The sequence below is a fragment of the Phyllobates terribilis genome, unplaced genomic scaffold (assembly GCF_046119375.1).
Source record: "Phyllobates terribilis strain yellow unplaced genomic scaffold, ASM4611937v1 Scaffold_2__4_contigs__length_985480577, whole genome shotgun sequence".
Lineage (NCBI taxonomy): Eukaryota > Metazoa > Chordata > Amphibia > Anura > Dendrobatidae > Phyllobates > Phyllobates terribilis.
In genome coordinates this window covers 265,554,549-265,582,099 of record NW_027362762.1, presented here as the reverse complement: position 1 = coordinate 265,582,099, position 27,551 = coordinate 265,554,549, and the positions used below count along the sequence as shown (strand labels likewise).

General features: G+C 42.2%; 1 protein-coding gene across 14 annotated transcripts in view; it reads left to right on the top strand.

Annotated features, from left to right (window-relative positions):
- The window catches only part of MYCBP2 (MYC binding protein 2), a 275,096-nt gene that overhangs the window by 192,312 nt on the left and 55,233 nt on the right, over positions 1 to 27,551 (top strand). For 9 of the 14 annotated variants that reach the window (XM_073664071.1, XM_073664064.1, XM_073664070.1 and 6 more), the window contains 10 exons: positions 481 to 693; positions 1,709 to 1,764; positions 2,211 to 2,326; positions 3,496 to 3,593; positions 4,714 to 4,830; positions 5,324 to 5,464; positions 9,232 to 9,306; positions 12,751 to 12,975; positions 13,536 to 13,668; positions 16,086 to 16,205. In XM_073664071.1, coding sequence (XP_073520172.1) covers positions 481 to 693; positions 1,709 to 1,764; positions 2,211 to 2,326; positions 3,496 to 3,593; positions 4,714 to 4,830; positions 5,324 to 5,464; positions 9,232 to 9,306; positions 12,751 to 12,975; positions 13,536 to 13,668; positions 16,086 to 16,205 — 1,294 coding nt within the window. The remainder of the gene's footprint in view (positions 1 to 480; positions 694 to 1,708; positions 1,765 to 2,210; positions 2,327 to 3,495; positions 3,594 to 4,713; positions 4,831 to 5,323; positions 5,465 to 9,231; positions 9,307 to 12,750; positions 12,976 to 13,535; positions 13,669 to 16,085; positions 16,206 to 27,551) is intronic. The other 5 variants (XM_073664076.1, XM_073664073.1, XM_073664068.1 and 2 more) reach the window with 3 other exon arrangements.

The following is a 27,551-nucleotide window of genomic DNA, read 5'->3' as shown; positions in this document are numbered from 1 at the left end:
AAGAAATGTGACCGTTTTTTTATGATGAGTCAGTACCACATGATTAATTTGGGTTTTTAAAGTGTTCAGAACCAGTCCCTACAACAGCTTTGTAAGTAAGTTGTAAGCACAGGTACTAAAAGGAAGCACGATTTGTATAGGTTAAATACAATTTGTTGGCTGTTGAGTTCTCACTCGAACATTCATGAGGGTCATGGTCCGCTGAATTGGGCAATGTTCTGTTTTAGACACAAGATAGTCAATATGAAAATACAAAAAGGAGGGGGGGGGGGGGGGGGAGTAGTTTTAGACCTTGTTCACAAGTTACAAAACATGTCTAACCTGCCAAAAAGAAATCCATTAATTGAAACCTTTTAGGAGGAAAGAAATTTATTTACCAAGCATTTTATGTAGCCTCAACTATGGAATATCATAAAATGTTATTCAAGTGCGGAGTGTTCCCTTTTTAATTTTATCATTTTCATTTGTCTGTTTTTACAGGTGGAAGTGAAAGCTGTCCCTGTATCACAAAAAAAGACGTCCCTGCAACAAGAGCAAATAAAAAAACTTCCCCGGATTCCAGGCAGCCCATCATCCTCTACATCTTCAGTTACTGATATGACTTTTGGTGGCCTTCCGTCACCTAAACTCGATGCTTCCTACGAACCAATGATTGTGAAGGAAGCCCGTTATATTGCAATCACAATGATGAAGGTATGGATATGACACGAGACATGCTTAATGGTATAGAGGTCATCGAGTATTGGGACAAACTTGGTGTGACTCGATCACCTTGAGATAGAGATACATATATAGATATATTTGCAATACTTAATATGGTTTGAAATTGTAATTAGGCCACACTGAAAGATGATAGTTTTAAACAAAAACTTTTGTTAATGATCCCACTTACTGAGGTTTTGTCATCTAGGCATGTATGGCGTGTCCATAGGGTATGCCATGATTGTTTGCCAGATGCTTGTTCTACCTTCAGGAACCACATCTATTAGAGATTTCTGGAATATCGATTAGATATGCCTCACTTTTTATGGTGGGGGGAATCAAACTCTTGACAGACTGTACTCCTTCACTGCCTCCCGGATTCCTACAATGCTGGCTGCAGTGCTCTTCTGAAGATTGACCGCTCAGACCAATAGCGTAGTCGCACTTCTGAGCCGAGCGGAGTGCTATCCCATGCTACTGGCAGAGCCAGCTTTACAACTTGTGACAAGGGCAGAAGGAGCAAGGCTGGCAAGATCTGGCGGGCTTCAGAGCACTAGAGCAGGCCACTCTAAAGCGTATAGCATGTAAGTTCTGAGCCTTCCCTGTCTAGGTAATGTCCTCTCATGCTGGCCTGTAACCTAGACAGTGACACTTTAAAATTAAAAATCCCTTCGTTCTTGACATCTGAGAGGATTTTTAATACGGGGTAAATTTTCTTGTTTTTGCAAGAACTTTAAGAAAACCATTTTTAAGGCCGCTTTTAACATGAAATATTTTGATCTGTATTTTGCATCAGTATTTAGAAGCCACACCAGGTGTGGAGATATAAACTGCAATGGAAAGATTCACATTTCTCTTTGGACCGATCTCCTGTTTTGAGCTTTCAAATACTAATGCAAAATACTGGCTACAATATTGCCTTATGGAAGAGGTCCATATTTTAACCACTGAATAAAAACTTCACCACAGTCTTCAAGAATACATTTTTGTTTTTTTTTTATTTAAGGCTTATGAAAGTTACTCATTTGAAGAACTTCGCTATGCCTCACCAATGCCCAAAAGGTAGGTACCTGGCAAATTGCCCATATTATTTGTCAATTGCTGTTATGTATTAGAAATGGTAAAGTAGTAATGCGCTTCTTGGATGACAGGGAAAGCGTTATCAGTAGTGGCTGCTTAGTACGTGTGCATGCAGAGTGGGATAATCCGATCTGTTTTATAGTACAATAAATATAATAATTTTCCCCTTCTCTGAGACTATAGGGTTTTTTTTGTTTAGATTCCATTGCAATTTTTTTAAAGAAAACAGATATATTTATTTTTTTATTTAAAATGTGATCACGATAAAAAGGTAATGATGAACCTTAATTATACAACTCCGTGTTAGCCAATCTAATGCTTTTAGGTACCTGACTGCTATCTATACATGTTACTTTGTTTATAATGTTTAGGTATGGCTGCTATTTTTTATTTATTTTACAATGTATGCCTTATTTCCTTCCAAATAGGCCAAGTGAAAATATGTTAATTCGTGTCAACAATGATGGGACCTATTGTGCAAATTGGACTCCTGGTGCTGTCGGCCTTTATACGATACATGTCACCATAGATGGAATAGAGATTGGTAATTATTACAAAGGGAATTTTCAATCAAAGTTTTCCATAAAGGAATTCCATCTTACAGCTGCTATCACTAAGTATCACACTGAATCCATTAAATAACAGCAGTCTGAATTTGGGTTCAGTGACTATGGGGAATATTACCCTTACAGCCACCTCAACTTCCTGTTTGGACTCCCCACCCCGACTCCTCATGGGAGTATCAAACTCTTATCACAGTCAATGATGATTATTATATTATCAGTAATAATGACAGTTCAGCCTTCCCTACTGTATAATGTATGATTCCTTAGCTTCTATAGAACAATAATAGATCTGAGCATAATTGCAGTCCTGCTAGCTTTTAGAGTTGGCACTCATTACCTGTCCATGTGAATGCTGTGCTGAAGCCTCATGGGAATGATAACTTACCATAGAATGGAATGTGAAAATGTAAAATTCATGTTAGCACCTGACCAAAAGATAAAGATTATGATATTCTGGATAGTTGTTTCTGCTAAAGGTCTTTATTAAAGTTTGTTTGTTTTTTTTTTTTAAATGTCAACAACCCTCCACCCATTCTAGTCAAGTGACTGCTGCAGTCCACAGGAGTGCTATAAATTGCAGCCCCACGTGTTCCTATGGATGCACCTATAGTTCAAATCGAAAACGTTAATCTACAAGAAATCACAGCTTACCCTCAATCAGGACATGTCACCGTGGGAAGTGTCCAGTTTTTGATCTCATTGAATCCCAACTGATCACCTGAGTTTTCAGTTCTTGTTTTTTTGGGTTTTTTTTTGTGAAAACCACCATACAGTTCCAGAGATATGGGCCTTTTTATTTACTTTTACTTTTTAGGGTCTTACAAGTGGGTGTGGCTCACAGGATTCTCTGGGAGGTATCTTTAGGCTGCTCTGCATTATTACCCTTTAAGCAATTCCCCCTTGGTAAAGACCATGAAAATTAGCATGAAATAAAAATGCCCATATCGCACACCTTATGGCAAATTTAAAAAAAAATAAAAATACTCAGAGGATCAGCGGGAATAAAATAAGAGTAAATACTGGCCACTTTGACCTGGTGACAGGTCTTCTTTAAACTTTGGAACAAACTTTATTTTATTTTTTCTGCCATTGTAGGCTAACGTTTTGTACATGTATTTTCTATTTTTTTTTCTTTTTTTAAATATAGATGCAGGATTAGAAGTCAAAGTAAAGGATCCACCGAAAGGAATGATTCCTCCTGGGACACAGTTGGTAAAACCAAAAGCAGAGCCTCAACCTAACAAGGTAGATTATTACATTGCTTAAACTTCCTTAACTTCATTCTAACACTAATATTTTGGTAATGAACTTGAACATAATTAATTTTGCTATTTTAGTCCATTTCTAAATGGTATTTTTTCCAGCATCCGTTGTTTTGCAATGCAACCAATATCTCTAAAATCTTCTGTAATTCTCTATTATATGGAACCGGCCATTTCCCACAGAGTTAGTCATTTGCCCAAGGAAAGGGTAAAGTGGAGTAGACTGCTGGCACGTGCCCTTCTCGGATTGTCTCTTTCCATGTGACCACTGCTGTAGTGGCATGTAACAAAATGTCACTACCCGAGACCAACAGAGAAACAGTCAAGGGAGTCTCTGCAGCTGCAGGGGATTGGTATCCTAGGGAAAAGTGCAGCAAATCGGGCACAATTACATGGATTCTTGCTTATTTGCTGCAGTGATTATCTGCCGCAAATCTGCTCCTTGCGAGCAAATGGCCTCAATCTGCTCTATATAATTGTGGCCAGCTGCGCAGAAGCCAGTAGTAATCCTTGCGTTACACTGATGGGCATTGCATCTTGAGGTATGCCCCTGGTGCTTCACGGCATATATGCTGATCCTGTCTGGCCATGGATCCATAGACTGAACTTAGATTCGTAGTGGTAGAATTAGACCCGGAGAGGAGACACTTGGCCACACGCAGTACTGTGTTAAAGACCAGTTCTCAGAAAAGGACAATAAACCAATGAAATGTATGCCTGGCCCGTTTCTGCCACAGACAGGGTAGACTAAAATGACATAAAACATTCGAGCTAAAACTTGATTCTATCACTTTGATAATGTTTCAACTGTCCAATTTACAGGGAAACGTAAAACCTACTGCCTGATACTATTAAGGGCCAGCTTTGTCTTGAGTCCATTGCTGAGGATGTTGCGTGTTGTTTTTTTTCAGAAATGGATTTTTATCAGCTCTACTCTTTTTATTCAATTATTGCATTACTCTGGGAAACTAGCAACAACCTGTAACTTTTTTGCCTTAATATATCCCCTTATTTTTTTGATGCGCTGTGTTTTTCAGGCTTTGTTTTTGCTGTGCTGTTGCGCTTTAGGTTTTCTCTCCTTTCTGTCTACCTCTGCTTCATAGGTTCGCAAATTTGTCGCCAAGGACAGTGCAGGGCTCCGTATTCGTAGCCACCCTTCCCTTCAGAGTGAGCAGATAGGCATAGTGAAAGTCAATGGGACCATCGCTTTTGTTGACGAGGTAAACCCTTAGACACTTTTTGTTAAGGATATTTCATTCATCATGGCCAACTATAATGGGTCATTGACCAAGTTATATGGCACTTAAAGGCTAAGTGATAATTGTATTAATTGCTTCAATAACTTACGGTAACGCTGCAGTAGGCAGTTATGACTTCAGATAAAGCATCAAATGTGCATTATGACTTTTCTGTTCTCGTAAGTTTCAATAACTGTTAATTCCACTTTTGCATACTTTTCTGCCTTGCCCTGTAGTGTTAGACACTGCCAGTCCTGCCTGCTTCCATGCTCTTTTCCTGGTATATCCATGTGAGCATTGTCCTCCCACTCTTCACCATTCACGCCCTTCACTGCACCTGTGTATCACTGGTAACGCACGTGGCATAGACCCCCACAGTTGTGCTTCACATCTACCATTGGCCTCATAGAACTTGCTAACCAGAAAGTAGTTACAGGAGAGCATGGCTCGCTATTGTTGCTTGTTTCCCATCTAGATCCACAATGATGATGGTGTGTGGCTCAGGCTGAATGATGAGACAATAAAGAAGTATGTTCCTAACATGAATGGTTACAATGAAGCTTGGTGCCTGTCTTTTAATCAGCATCTCGGCAAGAGTCTCCTGGCTCCTGTTGATGTAAGTAAAAGGCACCCTTATCACCGTGCCGTAGAGGCTCCTCTAATACACCGATTTATCATTTCAAGTTATTTCATTTATTGTCAATTTTTGGTGTCTGTAATATGGATCACAAGTTATTAACATTGCACAGATATGCTTTGGTTTAAATAATCTTTGTATAATTAGTTATGTCCGGTCTGCTTCATCAGGAATGGTCACCTCATCACAGTATCACCGTGCTTGTACTCAAGTATCTTTTGTTGATTGTGCCATCTGTTATTTTGTTCCAATAGGAAAAAAATAATATATATATGGGGGGGGGATAATGTGTGTTTAAATGGACGTCAGTTCTCCTGATTTACTGTACAAATATTGGTCTCATTAATAACCCAAGCCCTGCATCCTGGCTGTCCCATTGGTTTTCACATTTCTCTAGATTCCTTCTCTTATGGATGTACCTGCTTTACCATAAAATAGTTGTGTAAAGCCCCAGGTATCAGTTCACACTAGTCTAGGAGCCTCTTAGAAACATCTTGGCAATAACGAATTGACGCAGTAATATGCCCACCCATAACACGGAGAGCCCCTTTTTTCTGATGTACACCCTGTACTAGCACACTGCAGTCTTGTGTACCATAGAGTATTGCGAGCTGTCAATGTGTAGGCTCATCGCCATTATACCCAGCTTTTATTTTATGGCTTTTAATAGTTTATGCTTATTGGATCTGTTGAAAACCAAAATTACATTTTTAATTGTAATTAAGATATACACTACACACTGCCATCTTCAAACAGATAGAAATATGACAGTGCTTGTGTCATAGCAGAGCTCTAATTTCCCATTATATCAGTTGATTAGTTTTCTGGCTGATTATTTGACATATTTTAGGTGAACATAAATTACTTCTGAGTTGGATTTCTCCTTTATAATTGACTTTTAGGACAAGCCTGTGTCAGAGTAGACAAACCCTGTAGATCCATGTCATTAGGTGCATTTGTTACAATTTTATACTTTGAGGCAAAAACTTCAGCACAGCTTAGCCCTTTGTCCCATTTTGGGATAGATATGTGGCATTTTATACCTGCTGTTTTATCTGGAGGTCTATACGTAGGAGTCGTTTAAGTACTTGATAGAACAGGCTGCAGGATCCAATTAGAATTTTCCTTTTCCATATTGTATAATGCTCCATTTACTGTGTATTTTTTTACAATCCAGTGGCAAAACTGGTTTATGGTTGTATAGGCAGCTTTGCATAATACTTTAGTTCCAAAAATGATCATAACGCCCCTGTCCAGGTGGTTGACGTGAAATCTATGAAATAGAAGTCAAAGGACGTCCCTACACACACAACTTCAGTGCAAATACTAATGCAGTTTCCTGGAGACATTACTATTAAGTGTGATGTACAATTACTTGTTTAGATGTCTTGGGCTGAAATGCGTCCTAATACTTTATATATTTCATGGTGAAATAAAATAAGAACTTGCACTGAAGTTGTGAGTGCCAAGATTATCTTTTGAAATCTACTTAACGTTTTAGACTTTACACTATTATACATGCATGTTTTATCATCACCTCTTCCTGATAAACCAATTATGTACACGCAGGATTGGTCTGTAGCAACTAATACATTTTAAATGAGGATAACAAGAAACTCAATCTCTACAAGACTCAAAAAACCTGCTCTCACTGATCAGATGTTTGCTCCAGTAGCCGCCAGATGTGAACACCTTGATTAGACCTGCATGGCCCAGTTCCACTCAACGTGGTGGCTGCTGTCGGGTAATACAGAAAAGCTCCTGTTGTGATAGTAGCTGCTCTGCAGTAACTGACAGCTGCTGCTACACTCCCAGCTCCAATGAAGGTGTTTACATCCGAAGGGCATCAGTATAAATAACTGCTGATAGTTGGGAGTGCATCGTGTCTGACACCTGCTCATCTGATGCTTCATAACTTATCTTAAACATAAGTAATCAGTATTATTCGACCAGTTAACTGAAAATGTTCCAATTTAAAAAAAAAAGAAATAATTTAAATTAGCTCTCACAAAGCTACCTGTTAAAGGAGAGGGGTGGGGACTCCTTTTACAATCTCTTTATGCCCAGATGGGGACTTCTGGATTCCAGAGCAGGAATCTGCTACTAAGAATACTATTTATCTCTTCGTTTTCTCTGCAGGGAATGATTTATTGCTAAACATTTCCCTAACAATTGTCCCACAAGTAGAAAAAGACTACACTCATTTTTCTAATCCTGGACAACCCATTTTAGTTTTGATTGCTCAAAGTGCAGAATGTTGCTAGTCACGGGTATAAAGGACCATATGGTTGTATCCCCTTTTACTTTTCATACAGTGGAATGTTATGGCCAAATTGTGTTCCAATCAATAATAGGGCCCCACTGTTTGTTTTTATTTATTTTTTTTTTTATAGCTCATGTTTTTAAAAGAACGCTGCACCTAGAACTGAATGTTTAAGTGAAACAAGGAATATAATTGTCTTCACTGTTAGTCTACAGCTTGTTCTGCCTGTCTATCTTGTGGAAATCCTGCAGAGCACAAAGAGGATAATCTCCTGCCATTATCTGGAGGCTGATTATAAAAGCCCCTCTCCTGTCCTAGCTGAGGAAGGGCTCGGGCAGTTGTCTTACGGCCAGACAAAGTAGAGTGAGGGGGAGTTCAGATCCTGACACACACACAGGAGATTCCTTTAGAATTTTCCTCAATTTTATTTGTAACATGAGACAAAATAGAGTATATTATGGGATAAATTCCTGGGATATTTTGAATTTAATTTAGCATTTTCTAGATTTAGGGTTTGTTTAATTTTTACAACTTTTAACTGCTACAGTCCATAGTAACACATTTGTCACTAACGTGGTCTACAGATAAATGTAAAAATGACACCGCTTTTAATAAATGTGGACAATGTGTTTAATTTTCCCAGCATTTCTAAGAGCCGTTTTGGCAATCATAGACTGTATACACCACCAAACAAACGCAGGATTAATTGCACTGTTGATGTCATTAGTTGGGGGGTTTTGTAAGTTTTGTTTTCTAGTCCCTGACAGATGCTTTTGATCTATAGGTCTGTCAGGGTCCTAGTATTTTTTTTTTATTTTACTGTGACAAATAGTGCGATAGACTTTCCCACCACTCCATTGTATACAAAATGATAATTTTCTGTTAATCCACACTGCTCCATCGGTAACATTCTGTTATATTTTTACGTACATGTGGAAAATGAAATAAAAAAAAAAATTGTATTGAAAAGAATGCTATTATTGTTTGAAACTTGTGGTTGTGTAACCTTAACCAGCAGATAAAGTAGCACTCCAGGTGAAACGGATTCGCTGTGTTATCCCTGGCGCAGGACTGGAGGGCATGGTGTGTGACTCTGATTCTGAAAATCCCCGTGTTGTGCTTCACCTCCTTAAAGACCCTCCACTACAAATTTCCATTTCCCGATGAATCCATTCTGCCTGTAGTGCTCCTTTCCTTGATTTCCATGCAGGCATATGTAGTTGTGCACTCAGCCTTACTATGTTCTGCTATAAGCTCCTCATTAAATGGCATGACACACTACATCCCTTCCAGAGTTATCTAACCTGTGTTGAATTGATCATCTCTCCAAGTGTTGACTATACAGAATGTTATACACTGCAGAAATTGCTGAGTCTTCTATTCTGTGTTTTCCTCTATATTAATGGCGTTTTATATAATCTGCTGCTCCTTCTTTTTCGATTTTTCTCTGTCAATATTTTCTCTCTAAACTTCTGCTACTCAGAATATCTTTTATGCTAGCCAAGGAACCAGGGAGTTGGACTTTTTATCTTGGACTTCTAACACATTTTTTCCTCAGGTGAGTTCTGTATTCCTGCTCTCACCAGTCTTTTAGATTCGCTGATGCTGTGTCTTAATATTTGTCCATCCATCTATTTTTTTTCTAATGTCCTATCCTGTATTAGTGGATGTAAGTGAGATGCATGTTGCAGAAGTAGATCTCTTAAAGGGGACCTGTCAGCAGGTTTTTAGACCCCAAACTAGCATTATCTATGTAAAGCGCCTGAAATGTTGATGAAGTCCATACTTTTGTTTTATGTCTCCGTGTCTCTGTTTCACAGAAATCCATCTTCTCTGTTTCCTGCTCCCCGGCCCAGGATCTCACAGTAGCGCCATCATTCCCGGGGCAGTACGTGCGCAGAAAGGTCTTGCTGACAGACTATCGATCTGCGCATGCGCTGCCCCCCTGGTAATGATGTCTCTTGTGCGAGATCTCATGCTGAGGAGCAGGTCGCAGATGAGAATGACCTGTCAGTCACTGACAGTAACCTGTCGCAGGTGGGAGAAGTGGGGGGCTGTAAGTATAGGGCCAAGCCCCGCGTACTTACAGCTCATTTGCATGAAAATGTACAGATGGATTTCTATAAATCCGAGGCATGGACATATAAAATAAAGGTGTGAATGTCATCAACATTACAGGGACTTTACGTGGATGACATTTAGTTGTGGTCTACAAACCTTCTGACAGGTTTCTTTTACATTTTAGCTGTTCTATTCAGCTCCATTTTTCTAAACCTCTGTTTAAAAACCCATACATGGTTACCTATGTGAAGTTTAAATGTAAGTAATAAAGTCCTTTCATAGTAAGTACAATGGGCAAAAACAATACAGAAGAGAATGTGAAGCGCTAAAAAATAATTTTATTAATACAACATTTCATACTTTTAAAAAGCAATAAAAAAGTAGGGGGTAAAACCAAAAGTTTTATTTTTGTACTTGTTGCAGAGCGTTATATCCTTTCTTGTGTATGGGTTTTGATTGTAATGTATACACTGTAGAAAATTCTATGGGAAGGAGCGCGGTTTGTTCTGCTGATGGATTTAACTCACAGATAATGGTTGTAACCAAGGCTGTGGGGTCGGTAAGCCAAAACTCCGACTCTTCAATTTCCCTGACTCCTGACTCCACAGCTCGGCCTCACTATTGAGTATTTACAAAAAGGTCAGCACAGATTCATCTCCCCTAAAAGCCCAGATCCTTAGATCAGGAACAGAACAGACATTTATAGGACATTTCATAACTTTCCCAAATTCCTATAAAAAATGTACAGCACATCCTGCATTGTACTACTGTACCCAGTTTACTGTATATTTTAGGAGTCGGTCGATTTTATACAGACTCAGACTCCACCAAAATGGACACCAACTCCTGGTTGTAACTATAAAAAAAAAAATAAGACTTGTTCTACTCATATCACAGAGGTATGCCTTCTTTTTAGGATTGGGGAAGACGCGAAAACTGTGATTCCTTCTGCAGAATGTAGAGTTGATAAAGGTGTAGTCGGCACTCCGCTGTTGTAGAGGTGGTGCACGTGGAGGAATAGTGTTAAAAAGGAAGCAAATCTCGGCTCTCACGTGTTGCTGGTTAATTTATTCCACATATCGAATCAATGATTGATGTGATATGTGGAATAAATGAATTAACCAGCAACACATGCGTTCCAGGATTTGCTTCCTTTGAATAGGATGTAGCACCAGCAACCTGGCTGTGCAGGACACTGGAATGGATGCAGTACGCTGCACAGCCCGGTAGTAATGTCTTTCCATCTGTGGGCATTAAATATCCAGTAACTCTGTGTTGTATAAACGTAATGCAATAGATAATTCTTCACGTTCCAAAACACATTAACAGAAAACTATCCAGCTCACCCAAATCCATGTCGATGATTACCACTTCCCTTACCAAGAACACTCTGGTTAGTGAAGGTAATCTACAACAAGAGAGTTGTTCTCCAACATTGAAGTTTAAAACCTCTTGTAGCATTATTATTATCCATAAAAAGTCCACCATTTGAGGGTGTATGGATGAAAGCTATACACAGTACTCAGTAGTGAAAGTTTTGTAGAGCTGTGACATCCCAGATCGCCATGTGACCGTTTCATCTCTGGCTTCACTCCATCTAGGTACATATGGCATGTGACCAGTGCCATATCAATGGAGAATGATAAACCTGTGGGCAGATATTTGTTTAAGTTTTTATAAATCCTAGATGCCTTCTTCATTGTAGTGATGTGACGACGAATCTCCTTATTTTGATCATATTTTCCCTTATTTAGAGGTTTAGTTACCTTACTTGTCTGATTTAATATACAGCTATATGCATGGGTGATGGCCAAGGTAAATCGCTTGCAGAACACAATGAATTAAAAGTAAGGAGAGAACATCCTTGGATCTCATTAAATAAGAACTGCAAACGTCTTAATTTTCACTGCTTAGTGCACATGTATAGACAGGAGGCCAGCAGCAGACAAACGACACATGGGCCTGAACCCGCTGCGTTATTGATCCCCTGTCTGGTTCACCTCACATTTGCAGTGTATGGCAGAGGTTTACATCTGGGATATTTCCCAACATTTACCTCCAGTGTTCTCTTTGGGCCTTCATCAGGCATGTCTGGCAGCTGTGAATTCACCATATGATGGAGCTATTAAATTAAAATAATCCTCTTTTTTTTTCTTTTTTTTTTTAGCGATTACTACATTTTAAATAAACCATAGCATACCCTGAAATATCAGTGGTAATCTATCTAATCTAGTGTAAATGTATCATCTAGCGGTTTTTGTGTATGTAAGAAGGTACAACTGCCAAACACACGAATAACAGCAGCAGTGAAAGTAAAAAAATTGTATACCTCACCCATAATCAAAAATTTTATTAGTAGGCGAAAGTATGGATATACGCCATCTCTACAGTCTGTAATCAGACTACACCCACATTGGTTTTATTTTCTGATAGAATAAAAAAAAAATCTACAATTTTCTGTACATGATTGAAAGCTAAATGGACCACAGCCAACAGTTGTCTGGAAATGTATATTGACTTCTGCAGGAGAGCTTTCTTGGCTTGCTCTGTGACCTGTGAAATTATTGTATAGGGAGGAGAGGAGGTGAGCTGTGCCTCTCAGTAAGCTATGCCTTCTGTGTGATTAGCCTGGATATTCTGGAGAATTTCGCTCTCGAGCAGTTCCTTGTCTGTCTGTACAGGCAGTCTGTATCTGATCCAGTCTTTTGCCATGAGCCAGAGTGCAATCTGTATTGTATTCCGCACATGGCAGAATCCTAGAAGACTTGGCTGACTTACATACATTGATCATATAAAGTAGGAGCTGTTGCTATTTTTTACTTTTTATTGGATGGACAAAGGACCGTATGCCACATACGTCTGACATTTGAACTTACATCTTGCATTTTACCAGGAACGCTCTGGACAGTTTGATAGATCTTTTGTTTGTTTTGTTTTTCAGGAGCAGGCAGCAAATGCAGAGGATTTGGTGAAAGATTTCAATGTACACTGTACCCAAGAGATGACCATGCGAGAGCATGAGGTCCCAGTACTCCGGGGCGGGCCAGGATTCTACAAGGTAGTGAAAACTGGGCCATCCGGTCATAACATCAGAAGCTGCCCAAACCTAAGAGGTATCCCAATTGGAATGTTAGTACTGGGAAACAAAGTCAAGGCTGTCGGCGAGGTATGGACTTACATAAAACTGCCTCTGTCTTGCAAATGCTAAAGTAATTTACCCTTTCATTTCTTCTTTCCATGTTTTGTTTTCATATTGTGCTAATATGTGCTAATTTTGCAAATTTGATAGAGTATTCACTAACCCCAATTCTGGAAAATAGAGTTAATCTGGACAGCTGCAAACTAATATATTGGTATGGGTGCAAGTTAAAAATTAACTTGCTAATTGACTTTCTTTCGATTTGTTGCTTTTGAAATGTGATTTTCAGCGTTCATGCATTTCGCTCCAGGATGTAGTGTGTCATGCGATTTCTCGATCCACTTCTGAAATATGTGGATGCGGTGGTTTAAATTGGGACATGCAAAGCTTGCCATTTTTTTGCTGGATTGTTATTCTGCTTGCTGTTATGCTTCTGCCTTAAATACTGATGTTCACAAAAATGTCTATATATTTCTATGCTATGCAGACCATGCCAGTACCTTAGCATGCAGTCATTAATTTTCATCATATTAGGCTCTGCAACTGCATGAACTCCATGAATCTTGTGGTTTGTGTCTCTGTACCAGGTTGTCAGTTCAGAAGGTACATGGGTACAGCTGGACAAGAACAGCATGGTAGAATTCTGTGAGAATGATGAAGGGGAGGCTTGGTCCTTGGCTAGAGATGCTGGTGGCAATCAATATCTCCGTCATGAGGATGGCAAGTTTACAACCTTTCTTTGATATATACTTTATTATAACCTTTTGTTACATTTGAATTTCTGAAAGGTGTTATGCACAAATCAAGATAACTGAGCAATCATCTTTAAAGTAAAAAACTTGTATGTTAAGATTTATTTTTTGCCCTACTGACTATCCTGTGTATTGTCGTCACTTGTGTCCAGCTTTCAAGCTTTTTATGTTCAATGCAGTACATTATTGAAAGGGATTGTATCATCTTCATTCTTCAGGAGCACACCGCTTCCCTGCCTCCTTGCTTCCTAAAGGCAATGCACTCCTGAGGATTGCTAGTTTGCTGGTTCGATCTGTGTGCTCTTCCATGTTGCCAGCAGAGGCAGCTTTGCCTCTGCAGCGTGGGAGAAGCTCAAGGTCTCTGAAGTTGGCCGGATACAACGATATAGCCAATTTAGCGCCTGCAAGTGCTGCTCTGAAAGCCTAGAGCATGTAAGCGTGTACCCCTTGCCTAGAACACCAGCCACCTATGATAGAAGTGGATGGTAACCCAGTCATTGAGCTGTACATAAAATTAACAATCCTGCCGTTTGGAGAGGATTTTAATAAGAGGTAATTAAAATAGAAAAATGTAAGTCACCTGGTCATGCTTTCAAGCACTGAATTTAAACTTTACAACTATGATAAATGTAGAACAGGGATGTCAAACTCAAATACACAGAGGGCCAAAATTAAAAACTTGGACAAAGTCGCTGGCCAACCTTAATATTTATTAAAAAAAAATTAATATTCGGTGGGGTCACATAAGAGCATATCTCACAACTTTGCAGCCCTTACAGAGTAATTTTCCTCCTATTGAAGTCCCTAGATTGCCCTTGCATTGCCCCCATAAAGTATGGTGCCAACAAAAGTGCCCCCCAAACACAGTATGATACCTCTACAGCTAATTTCTCCACAGTACCCTTCACACATAAGGTACGGTGACCCCACTGTAGCCTCTCTCAACTTGACAAAGTATGGTGATCCCAACACAGTATGAAGCCCTAACTGTGATCCCCACACGGCCCTCCACATAGTATAATGGGCCCCACATAGTCCTCCACACAGTATAATGGCCCCACATAGTCCTCCATACAGTATAATGGGCCCCACATAGTCCTCCATACAGTATAATGGGCCCCACATAGTCCTCCATACAGTATAATGGGCCCACATAGTCCTCCATACAGAATAATGGGCCCCACATAGTCCTCCATACAGAATAATGGGCCCCACATAGTCCTCCATACAGAATAATGGGCCCCACATAGTCCTCCATACAGTATAATGGGCCCCACATAGTCCTCCATACAGTATAATGGGCCCCACATAGTCCTCCATACAGTATAATGGGCCCCACAGAGTCCTCCATACAGTATAATGGGCCCCACAGAGTCCTCCATACAGAATAATGGGCCCCACATAGTCCTCCATACAGAATAATGGGCCCCACATAGTCCTCCATACAGTATAATGGGCCCCACATAGTCCTCCATACAGTATAATGGGCCCCACATAGTCCTCCATACAGTATAATGGGCCCCACATAGTCCTCCATACGTCGGCCAATTATAATCACTGAGGGTAAAATTTGGCGCACAGGCCAGAGATTGACGTGTGGTGTAGAAGCTCTTTAAGTTGAGAGAATACCATTATTTGTTCACGTTATGCTTTTGATTTACATTTAGTGCGCTCATGTAAATCTCCCCAATCCTACCATACAGTTGAATCCATTGGCTCTATGTTAAAACCCTGTTCTCTGTATCGCTGGAGGTTCCAGCATTTGAACCCCCATGTTTTGCTAAAATGTAGACATGCAGAAAGACTGAGGGGGAGCTGGAGTATGTTTGCAACAATGTATGAATCAGACCCTGTGGTGCTCAGCATTCAGAAAACCTTTCTATAGCTCAGTACAGAAGTAGAAACCATACAGCTCTCACTAGGAGAAAAATCTCTCTTCATAACCCATGTGGGCATACAACATGCAGCAAGGGAACGGACTAAGACAATGGCCATTTCTTATTCAGACACTTGTTTCTTCTGGGTCCAAAAGAAAAAAAACATTATACTGGTGGGCGTTCATGTAGCCCTGCCATCCTGCCCTTGTCAATTCAGCAAGAAACAGGCTGACAAATCTGCTTATTGGTCAGAATTAGATGCTCACAGCGACTCCCGGAGGAGCCCCGTTGGGCATTTCTTCCCGATTTGTGTTTGCGTATATTATATTTTGTGTGTGTACGTATATATGTAATTTTTTTTTTCTACCTCCACACTCTGCCTAGACTGAGATGTCAATGCCTTGGAAATTGTGTCTATAGATGTAAAAGCATCTTGTTTTTCACTTTACGTTTAGGAATAACTCTATGATTTAGCAGTGACTATAATTTGTCTGGTCCCCCTTTACAGAGCAAGCTTTGGATCAGGGATGTCAGACGCCACCTCCTAGCCCATTTTCCATTCAGATATTTCGCCGTACAGCGAGTGGAAACCTTGTGCCAGGATTTGACTATGGTCTTGGAAATAACGGTATGTTTCTCTAATTTGCTTTTGTTTCCAGTGCAATGAGTGAATGCGATTAAGGCTGGGTTCACATTACGGTTTTGGCCTCTGTTTAGTGTAATGCAAGAAAAAACTCCTAATCGTGTCCATGGGGTTTTATTAAGCTGACTTAGGCCAAAAGGTGGGCCACAAAATGAGTAGTGTAGTAGACAAAGCTATGATACACAACAGTATCCAGTAAAGACATGCAATGTTTTCTTATATACATCCGAGTTATTTGACAAGAGCTTTTCCTTCCATATATGTCCATAAACATGATGTGAACAGGACCTAGGGGTAGGTTATACAGTATATAAACCAAACGTAATAAGCGGATTTAATTTAGACCTTTTATACATAGTTTTACATAAACAATTTAATTGTATGTTCACACTTAGCATTTTTTGATGTTTTTATTTCTGCATAAAAAAATGAAGACTATGGCCAGAAAACTACAGTGTAAACTATACACATTTTGTGGTGTGTATTTTGTGCAGGTTTTTTTGTATGGTTTTTGGTACTAAGTCATTTTGATCTCAATGGGGGAAAAATGGCTGACAAACACAAAAAAATGCACTGTGAATGTGATTTTAGAAATTTTTCATTTTGCAGTTACTGTAAAACGTATTTTTTTCCCAGCACAGAAAAACAAATGCATCAAAAACGCTGTGTGAACAAGCCCCAACTGTTCTGCGGGGCTTAAGAATCTGTCAGCAGGTTTGTGCTATGTAATCTGAAGACAGCAGGAGATACAGGCTGAAACACAGAATTCAGGGATTTGTCCCTTGTCAAAGTGCTGTTTGCTAACTGTGAAGGATTTATCACTAAGCGATTAACCTTGCCGGACTAGTCCAGCAACGAAGCACTTCGCTGTCTATGGACATTGTATATACAGAGCCTGGTGTGGGCGGAGGCAGCTTTCTCAGCTCTGCTTTATTCTAAAAATAAAAGCTCTGATTGTATCAGAATCCCTGCACCCAGTAATCTAAGTGATACATCACTGACTTCAGCTTCTCTTTAAATACATTACGCTGCTCTCAGATGAGGTAGCAAAAACCTTCTGACAGATTCCCTTTAAAAAGCTTTATCCTACCCAGATATAGCTAGCATAAAGATCATATGTTATCATATTGTACACACGTTCAACCAGAATGTGAAAAGTAGTGTATTGTCTGTGAGAACCCCCTTATCTCCTTCCTCTTGGTGAATCGGTATCTGCATTAGACTATAGTTCTTAAATAGCGTGTTTTGATACATTTTTGGACCCTTGTTAATGTATCTAACTTGGGAGTCTCTTTTCCCTCCAAACCAAAACGCCAGACAGAAAACTATGATAAAGCTGATAATTTTTGTGTCCAGTGGCACGAGTCTCTGAGTTTGGTAAGGACCTGTTGCAAGCAGTGCTTTTTTTGTCAAATTATGGACCCCCTCACAGGTGCCCAATCAATCGTGTCCAATTCTTGCAAAAAGTAAATGGCTGAACACCATACATATGTGAATGTATACTTTAAAAAGTGACCAGAGATATAAGCATTGGCGACAGGATGAAGCATTTTCAATTGGGCCTGCTAATTGTTTTGCAACTAATTTAAAGGATTTGCTATGGACGACTTAACGGTAACCTCTTCAAAAGTTTAAGATCTACCTGGATTTGAGTAGCTTGTATTTTCTTGAATAGCTGCAAATTGTGAAAACGACTTGTTATATCAAAGATGAATCTAGTATTAAAGCGGTCATTTTATTTGTCCTACATGAGGAGGTGCCTGCAAACCTCCATCTGCCATTCATTGTCTGTACATAGCTCAAATTTTTTTTTATTGGTATAAGGCCCCATAAACATTAAAGTCTGAAAAAAAACGATACATTGGCCAACCATCTAATCTGTAAAGGGGCCTCCCAACTCTCTTCCCTGACGTATAGTTTTGGGGGAGAAGAGGGCCAGGCACTTTGGATTATAATGCCCTACCCATCATCTTACCCTGCGGAGATTAACTGCTCCAAGACCTGTCTGGCAGAGTCTTCTCCTCACGTTTCCCCCCGATTGAAAACTGATGTGGGAGAGCCGGGAGAAATGTCTTTGTCTGATAGCTGTTGCATGTGTTTGGCCAGATTTTAGGCAGAACATCACTTTGTATCATATCTGTTGTCCCATTATCGCATGGACAACGCATTATAAAAGAAATCTACTTTAATTTTATTGAAGATTCAAAATCCATTCACTAATTGCAGCATTTTTTAACATTTATTTTTGAAAGTTTAACATAATAATTTTCATAATGACGCTACATCAATTTAGACTTGTGAATGGTGTAGTGTTGTGGTAATGGTGTAGAAAAAAAAAATCTGAAGTCATGAAAGGTTCACACTGACCTATAAGTCTATATAATGAGCTGATCGGTCCTCCTGGTTTGTAAAGAAAATGCTTTATCACCTATTACATCGCAGTGGGTGGGCAAGGAGTGACGTCTCTACAAAGGGCAAATTCCTAATGCACAGATAGTTTTATTGTTACGCTATGTTTGTTAATTGAGCATGCCAAAAATGGGTGGTGATTGCAGCAGTGTTGGAAAATACTGTTCATAGAGACGTACCATGCCTAGCACACACACGACTTCACAGAGCTGATGCTAAGCAAATACCCGTGGAGGAACGGAAGCTCTTATTGGGTGATTTCACTGATCAACTATACAACGCCCCCCTTACTCTCCCACCCCACTCCCAAATAAAAGGGGTTTGTTTATATTTCTAGTTATAAAAAAGTGATACATTAAAGTTTTTTTCCCCACAAACAAAGTACATTTTATTGAATAGATCTTGAAGTAAAAATAAGTTCCATAATTGGATGTGTCAAATAAATAAATATATAAATAAATAATTTTCTCCTTCAAACTTTTCTTTTGTCAAAGAATGCTCCTTTGCAGCAATTCCAGCATTGCAGACCTTTGGCATTCTAGCTGTTAATTTGCTGAGGTAATCTTGAGACATTTCCCCCCATGCTTCCTGAAGCCCCTCCACAAGTTGGATTGGCTTGATGGGCACTTTTTGTGTACCATACGGTCAAGCTGCTCCCACAACAGCTCAATGGGGTTGAGATCTGGTGACCGCGCTGGCCACTCCATTACAGATAGAATACCAGCTGCCTGTTTCTTCCCTAAATAGTTCATGCATAATTTGGAGGTGAGCTTTGCAGGGCTGTGGAGTCAGTAAGCCAAACCTGCGACTCCAACTCCTCAATTTCCCTTACACCGACTCAACGACTCTGACTCCCACATATATTGCTTATATTTAAGTGAAAAATTTATTGTAGTACAATGTGAACATCAGACATTTATTAATATTTATGATACAATAATCAAGATATTTAGATAGAACATAATATGTATTTATTGGAATACAACTTTAGAACACAAAAAACTAATAAATTGTAAATATGCAATTCACTATGTAATATCGATTATATATTTATTATAATAGTATCCCAGTATGACCTTCCTTTGAGCTAGTTGAGAATCTGGAGCATTAAATTTGTTTGTTCTATGAAACTCTCAAAATGGCCAGAAAGAGAACTTTCTTGTGAAACTCGACAGTCTATTCTTGTTCTTAAAAATGAAGGCTATTCCATGCGAGAAATAGTCAAGAAACTGAAGATTTTCTACAACGGTGTGTACTACTCCCTTCAGAGGAGAGCACAAACAGCTAGAATAGTCATTTACCACATTAACAATGTATAGAGTGTATTTCTGATTAATTTAATGTTAGCTTCATTGAAAAAATATGTGCTTTTCTTTCAAAAATAATGAAATTTCTAAATGACCCCAAACTTTTGAACGGTACACTATCTATCTTGCCTCATTGGGGGACACAGATAACAATGGGTGTATGCAGCTGTCGCAAGGAGGCTGACTCTAGGCTAAAAAAAAAAAAAAAAAAAAAAAAAAAAAAAAAAAAGCTTCTCCTCTGCAGTATACGCCCACCGACTGGCACTGAGCCCGTCAGTTTAACCTTAGTGTGAGTAGGAGGCAGACCTGGATCTGATCCCAGATCCATCTTTTTTCCTTTAGGTACCCTGTTGTGTTTTATTAATCCCTTTCTCTTTCAGATATTTACTTCCCAGGGTAATAGGGTGTAATGTCTCACCCTGTTTTCCTGCACAGGCGCGACCGAGAGAGCAGTGTGGTGCCATTCACATCGCCCACTCTCTCTGGTCTGCGACGCAGGACTCTTTCCCCGTCACCTCAGAGCAGTTGGAGCAGTTCAGTCTTTGCCTTTTTCCCATCCCCAGCCCTCTCGTCAGGGCGGGCCGGGAGGAAGACTGTCACTAGCAGCGACCTTCCCCCTCTCAAGGGTGTTCCAGTGACCCCACCCCCTCCCCACACACCCAGGGCTCCTGATACCGTCCCTGGATGTGGAGAACAGCCATCCCAGGTCGTTGAGAAAAGCTCCAGACGCCATGCCCGTACCTCTGCAGCGAACAGGTACCGTACGCCTTCTCTACCATCCTGCAGCGAGGGACTCAGTACCAGCTCTGAATCTAGCCCCCGGTCCCGGCCTGCTCCCGGAAACGCCCCCCCTCTTTCCCATCATGCGGCCTACCACGGATTCTTCGGCGGCTGCGCCCTCCCACATCCCTTGCTGGCTGCGCGCCTGTTTTCTTCTTGCCCTTTAGGTCTACTGCTGCTGGTGAGGCCACGCCCCTTCACTCAAACTGCCCAATCAGCACGCAGGTTTTCCGTTTTCGCGCTTCTCCCTGTGTAGGGGCGCGTCATCTTCTGTCTTCCCATGCCCTTCGTAGGACCGACCTTTGTCTCTCTCACGGGCCCATATTCACTATCCCCTCTTTGCCGTCATAATCAGTGACTACAGAGCCCAAAGCATCGCTATCAGATTGCTACTGCTCCTGCCTGGGGGACACTGCATCAGACGGCTATCTTGGGATCCTTCTTCCAGACCGGGTAGGCTCTTCCTAGGCTATTTTTCTTTTCTCAGGATTAGTCCTCCTCCGCAGTACCCCAGGCTCATAAATATGCACAGGCTCAGGGAGCCTCTCTCCTGTCTCTCTCCCAACATAATTCATTACACCTGTGCCCTCTGTAAAAAGTGGCCCACAGACCAGGCCTCAGACTTTTGCCTAACCTGCAGCCCCTCCAGCATGTGATCCTTGCAGGAGCCCCCCACCGCCTGAGATGATGCACCCCCCCCCCCCCCTTCCTCCGGAGTGGGCCTTTGCGTTATCAGTATCAGACCTTACCAAGGTTTCTCAATCCTTGGACCAGGTCATGGAACGTTTACCTATTCTCCTGCCCGCTTCCGCTGCTCCGAGCGTCACTCAGCATGATTTGCAGGCACCCAGCCACCACTCTCACAAGGACAGATCAGGGACTAGATCCAAGAAGCGAGCGCGCTCTCCTTCTTCATCCAGATCTCCAATCCTGTCCACATCCTCCAGGATGCCTTCAGTTTTTTCCTCCCCGGAGATGACCCCTGGATGCAACCCTGAGTCCTACTCAGAATCTGATTCTGTTGCGAATCACAACTCCAAACTTCAGGACATGGTCGACAGCCTCATAACGGCGGTTAATCAGACTCTCAATATCAAAGAGGATGAGTGCTTTCCTCTGGACCACTCTGTGACCTTCAAAAAGACTAAACGTCGTCCGCCCCCCCCCCCCCCCGAACGTTTTCTAGTCACAATTAATTTGAGGGAATTCTCAAAAAACACTGGCAACACCCGGCAAGCTCTTCCCAGGTAGAAAACAACTGAATGTTTTAAACTCTTTTAGGCCGGACCTTAACAGGTGGGCAAGATCCCCATCGGTCGATCCTCCAGTCTCCTGTTTATCCGCTAAGAATATTCTGTCATTACCTGACGACGGTTCTTCTTTTGAGGACACCACAGACAGGTCGAATCCCTCGCCAAATCAGCCTTTGAGGCTGCGGGCACTTCCCTCTGTCCTCTTTTCGCTTCCACATGGGTAGCCAAGTCTATTTCTGCTTGTGCAAAACTTCAGGGTCTTGCATCTTCTGCTCCGCCAGAGGAGCTGGCTGATCTGGCGGATCAGATTTCCCATGCAGGGAAATACCTGCTCTACTTCCCTTGACGCTGCCAATTGTTCAGCAAGGGCCAGCAGTAGTAATGTTGCCATACGTAGAATTCTTTGGCTTAAGGCCTGGAACACTGATCAGCCTTCCAAAAAATCTCGTACAACCTCTCCTTCCAGGGTTCCCGGCTATTCGGCTCTAAGCTGGACCAGCTTATTTCAGACGCCACAGGTGGCAAAAGCACCTCTCTTCCTCAGCCTAAGCCCAAACACCTGTTTAACGCCACACTTTCTCTACAGTTTCGTCCCTTTCGTTCCTAACTCTCTTCCAGGGCCCCTCCCCAGCGGGAACGATACCTGGCCCAAAAGGAAAGAAGGAAGCCGTCATACAACCCTGCTCCTGCCTGGCGCAGAAAGGGTCACCCTAACACGCCCTCAAGATCCCGTTCTAACAGATTCACTTTTGCATGATGGGTCACCCCCCACCTGGAAATCTTGTCAGGGTGGGTGGCCGTCTCCTTCTCTTCCAAGACGCGTGGTTGTCAGCGGTCAAGGATGCTTGAGTCAGGGCAATAGTTTCCACAGGCTACAAAATAAAATTTTCTTCCCACCCTAACAGTCATTTTTTCATGTCCCACCCCCCAAGGGACACGACACACGTTTCAGGTTTTTTTTCCAGGCCATCACCTCTCTCCTACAGGTGGGAGTAATCACTCTTGTTCCCTCAGAGGAACGCTTCACGGGTTTTTATTCCAACCTGTTCTTTGTCCCAAAAACGGACGTCTCCCTTCTCCCAATCCTGGATCTCGAGGTCCTGAACCGGCGGGTGCTGCTCTTTCATTTCAGAATGGAGTCTCTCCGCTCAGTTATCTCTTCCATGGAACCTGAGGAGTTTCTTTCTTGGGTGAACATTCAGAATTCTTATCTTCACATTTGCGTGGCACATCAGAAATTCTTCTGATTTGCTATTCAGGAGAATCCTTATCAATTCACAGCTCTCCCTTTCATCCTAACCTCTGCCCCCAGAGTGTTCACGAAGTTGATGGTAACAGTCATGGCCATTCTTCGATCCAAGGGGATAGTCCTCATTCCCTACCTGGACGACCTGCTAATCAAAGGTACGTTTTTCTGGGACTGGTGCCGGAGCCTCCAGATCACCTTGGACACTCTTGCCTGTCTCAGTTGGATCGTGATCAAAGAAAAATTGTCCCGAATTCCGTCTCAGCACCTGGTCTTCTTGGGTATGTTGTTTCGACACCCCCCTGGCCAGGGTCCTTCTTCCAGAAGACAAGATCACGGCCCTCAGCCTGGGAATCTGTGTGCTAAGGCGCCCAACCCCTCACCCTCTACGACTCTGCATGCATGTTCTGGGGAAGATGGCTTCAATGGAGGCCGCTTCCTATGCCCAGTTCCATACCCACTCTCTCCAGCTGGTTCTCCTGTCTGCTTGGGACAAGAGGACTTCCTCCTTAGACCGCCCCATTCTCTTGCCTCCTCACGTGAGATCGTCGTTGGCTTGATGGACCCTCTCCCCCTCCATCCGACTCGGGAGATCATTCCTCCCTCTCCATTGGCTAGTCATCACGACGGACACCAGCCTCCTTGGATGGGGAGCAGTTTTCAGTCATCATACCATTCAGGGTCACTGGTATGCTCTGGAGACCTCCATTCCCATCAATCTGCTGGAAATAAGATCTACCTACCGTTCCTTTCTCCATTGGCAGGACCTTCTAGCGGGCCAACCACTCCGGATTCAATCCGGCAACACCTCGGCCGTGGCTTACATAAATCATCAGGGCGTCACTCGAAGCAAGTCCTGGAGGTCTCACGGATTCCATCTTGGGGGGAATGTCACGTCCCAGCAATATCAGCAGTACACACAACAGGTGGGGAAGATTGGGCCGTCGCCTTTCTAAGTCGTCAGGGTCTGTCCTTGGGCGAGTGGTCCCTTCACCCAGTCGTGTTCGATTAAATTTGTCAGAGATGGTGTCTCGGATGAATCACAAGGTCCCTCACTTTGTAGCCAGCTCTTGCAATCCTCAGGCGATCGCTTACGATGCCCTAGTCATTCTATGGTCTTAATTTCACCTTCCTTATCTCTTCCTGCCCCTTCCTTTTGATTCCCAGAGTCCTCAAGAAGATCAAGATGTAGGGAGTTCCGATCCTCATAGTGGCTCCAGGCCGGCCCCAGAAGGGCCTGATATCCAGAGTTGGTCAATCTGCTTGCAGACATCCCCTGGAAACTCAAAGACCGCTCAGACCTTCTTTCCCAAGGGCTACTCTTCCACCCGAATTTTCGGTATGTTAGTTTAATGGTATGGCCGTTGAAGCCGCTGTGCTGAGGGAGGCGGGTTTTCCTTCCCAGGACATACAGACCATGATCAGTGCAAGAAAACCTGCTTCTTCTCGCATCTCACCAAACCTGGAAGGCTTTTTGTTCGGTGGTATGAAGACAGTTAATCGGCTCCCATGTCTTTTTCCCTGCCTTCCATTCTGGCTTTTCTCCAGTCTGACCTTGATTCTGGCTTATCTCTTAGTACTCTCAAGGGTCAGGTTTCCGTGCTTTCCATCCTTTTTCAGCACAATTTGGCCTCTCGTTCCCAAGTAAAGACCTTCCTTCAGGGTCTTGCTCACTTGGCTCCACCGTATCATCAACCAGTAGATCCGTGGGACCTTAACCTTGTGTTAGGTGTTCTTCAGGATTCTCCCTTCGAACCTATTCAGGAGATCTCCTTTTCCTTGCTTTCCTGGAAGGAGCCATCACCTCCATTAGAACAGTCTCCGAATTGGCAGGTCTTTGCTGTCATTCCTCTTTCCTCGTCCTTCATCAGGATGAGTTAGTTCTTAGGCCAGTACCTTCTTTCCTGACAAAAGTGGTGTCCGCCTTCCACATAAACGAAGAGATCGTCTTGTCTTCCTTTTGCCCTTCTACCGTGCATCCACTTGAAAGGGCTCTGCACAAGCTGTATTTGGTCAGAGCCTTGCGCTGCTACCTCTCAAGGTCCGCTTCCTTCAGGCGTTCTGACTCCGTGTTTGTCGTTTGAGGGTTGTCGTAAGGGTCTCCCTGCTTCTAAATCCACCATCGCTCATTGGATTAATTTGACGATATTGGAAGCTTATTGGGTAAAGGACAAGTTCCCCCCTCTGGGGGCAAGGGCTCGCTCCACCCTGGTAGTAGAGGCCTCCTTGGCCGTTCGCCACCAGGCTTCTAAGGCTCAGGTTTGCAAGGCGGCTACCTGGTCGTCTCTTCATACCTTTGCAAAATGTTACAAGGTTCACGCCTACTCTTCGGGCGATGCCGGACTAGGTAGAAAGGTGCTGCAGGCGACTGTTGCCGGTTACCTGACCTGATTTGTACAAGTTCTTAATGTTCCCTCCCTTGGGACTGCTTTTGGACATTCCATGGTTACCTGTGTCCCCCAATGGGGTGATAGAGGGACTTTTGGTACGAACCGTAAAATCTGTCTTGGAGCCTTCATTGGGGGGGCACAACACCATCCAAGGCTCCAAGAAAGATTTTACAGTGAGTACCAAAAATCCTTTTATTCCAGCGCTGAGATAATCTTATAAATGTGCCCCTGTTATGTACTGTGTAATGGCTGTGTCTGACCGTGCAGGGACATGCTTGGTACATACCACAATTTCTTGCTAGGGAAAGGAACAATTGAGAGTGTACAGACATTACAGCATAGTATCATAGCGCCTTCTTTCTGTGAGGTAAAACATTGTTTCTAAACAGTAGAAAGACAAAAGCAAGTAGTCAGCTCACCCTCGAAGCAGATCGGCGGCGCTCGGAATCAGCAGTTCCCAGTATTGTTTCTAAACTGGTACATTTAGAAGATTCTCAGCACAAGATCGTATTTTTTAACACATTAAATTTTTTAACTTATTAGTCCAAGATCCATTGATTACAATGTACTTTGTTCATGGGACAGCCCCTTTTACTTTAAAGGGAATCTGCCAGCAATACCTTTTACCTAGACAGTTTACTCCTCTGACACTGAGAAATCAGTGTTTGAATTGATATGCAAATGATGCTGAAGAAATATTTGTAGATCTGAAACCAGTCACTCCTGCTCTATTACCCACCCTGCGTCGCCTACTCTTGCTTGACTGAAGACTCTTTTGACTGAAGTCACACAGCATAGAGGTTGTCAGTCACCAGAAGGAGGCTGCTCAGTTGGGAATAGAGCTGGAGTGACTGAAGCTTCAGATCTACAAATAGATCTTCAGCCTCATTTACATATCAATTCAAATGCTGATTTCTCATGAACAATGAAACTGACTGGCTGTGTAAAGGTATTGCTGGACTTGTCTTTGAAATGACTACGCATATAAATAGATTGGGAGATGAAATTCTGCTGACAGATTCTCTTTAAACCTATAAACTCTTCAAAGCAATGCTCTAAATTAGGTTTGTAATAACCGTATTACAACCTTATGACTGAAGATGTCCTACTTCTACGAAAGAAAAAAAAAATTAAATTGCAGATTGTTATAACATAGTAAAATGAGTCATACTTATGTCCTTTAACCCCCCGGATATTGTTTGCTGCTTCGGTGGTTTGCGCCAGCACAGGAAGCAGTGATGTCCCAGTTTTCTGTCATTTTACCGCTGAGTGAGGCCTTTGATTGTCTGCAGTGGTCAGTGACTGAAATGGGATCTTGTCTGATGTTGTCCCATTCTAATCACCTGAATGGTGTAGATTTATGAAAAGTTTTAGATTTTTTTTATATATATATTGAGATTACATTTGAACGTTTCCGTTTTTGACAGTTTACTTTTGAGCCCCATTTATCCCTAATAGATGTGTACATGTCTTTCATGTAGATTGCGCTCCGAAAACCAACTGGAAAAGTGTTAAATGGAACTTGTCAGCTGATACATGCTGCCCAAATCGTGGTCAGCATGTATCACCTCCTGGGTGTATTATTGCCATGTTTTACTCTGAAACGCTGTGGCTTTTAAGAGAAAAACATACTTTTAATCACCGCTGGGGACCGAGCTGTGCTATTGGTGTGTTGTACAGGTAGGTACCCGGCGGCTTCTCCTTGCCCGCTGACACTGACAGTGACGCGCCTCTGGGCCTGCTGTGTCGCGTAGCGTCTCGCGCACGGGGGCTTACCCGGAACCGGATCAGATGAGGGTTGTAGTCTCCGAGTGGCGGGGACCCGGTCCGTGCCCAGGGGGTCAGACTCAGTGTGTGGCAGTCTTGATAGATGTTATTTGAGTGTCGACTACGCCACCCGTTGATTTGCAGCTATGGAGCTGCCGCTGCAGGGCAGACCGCTGAGG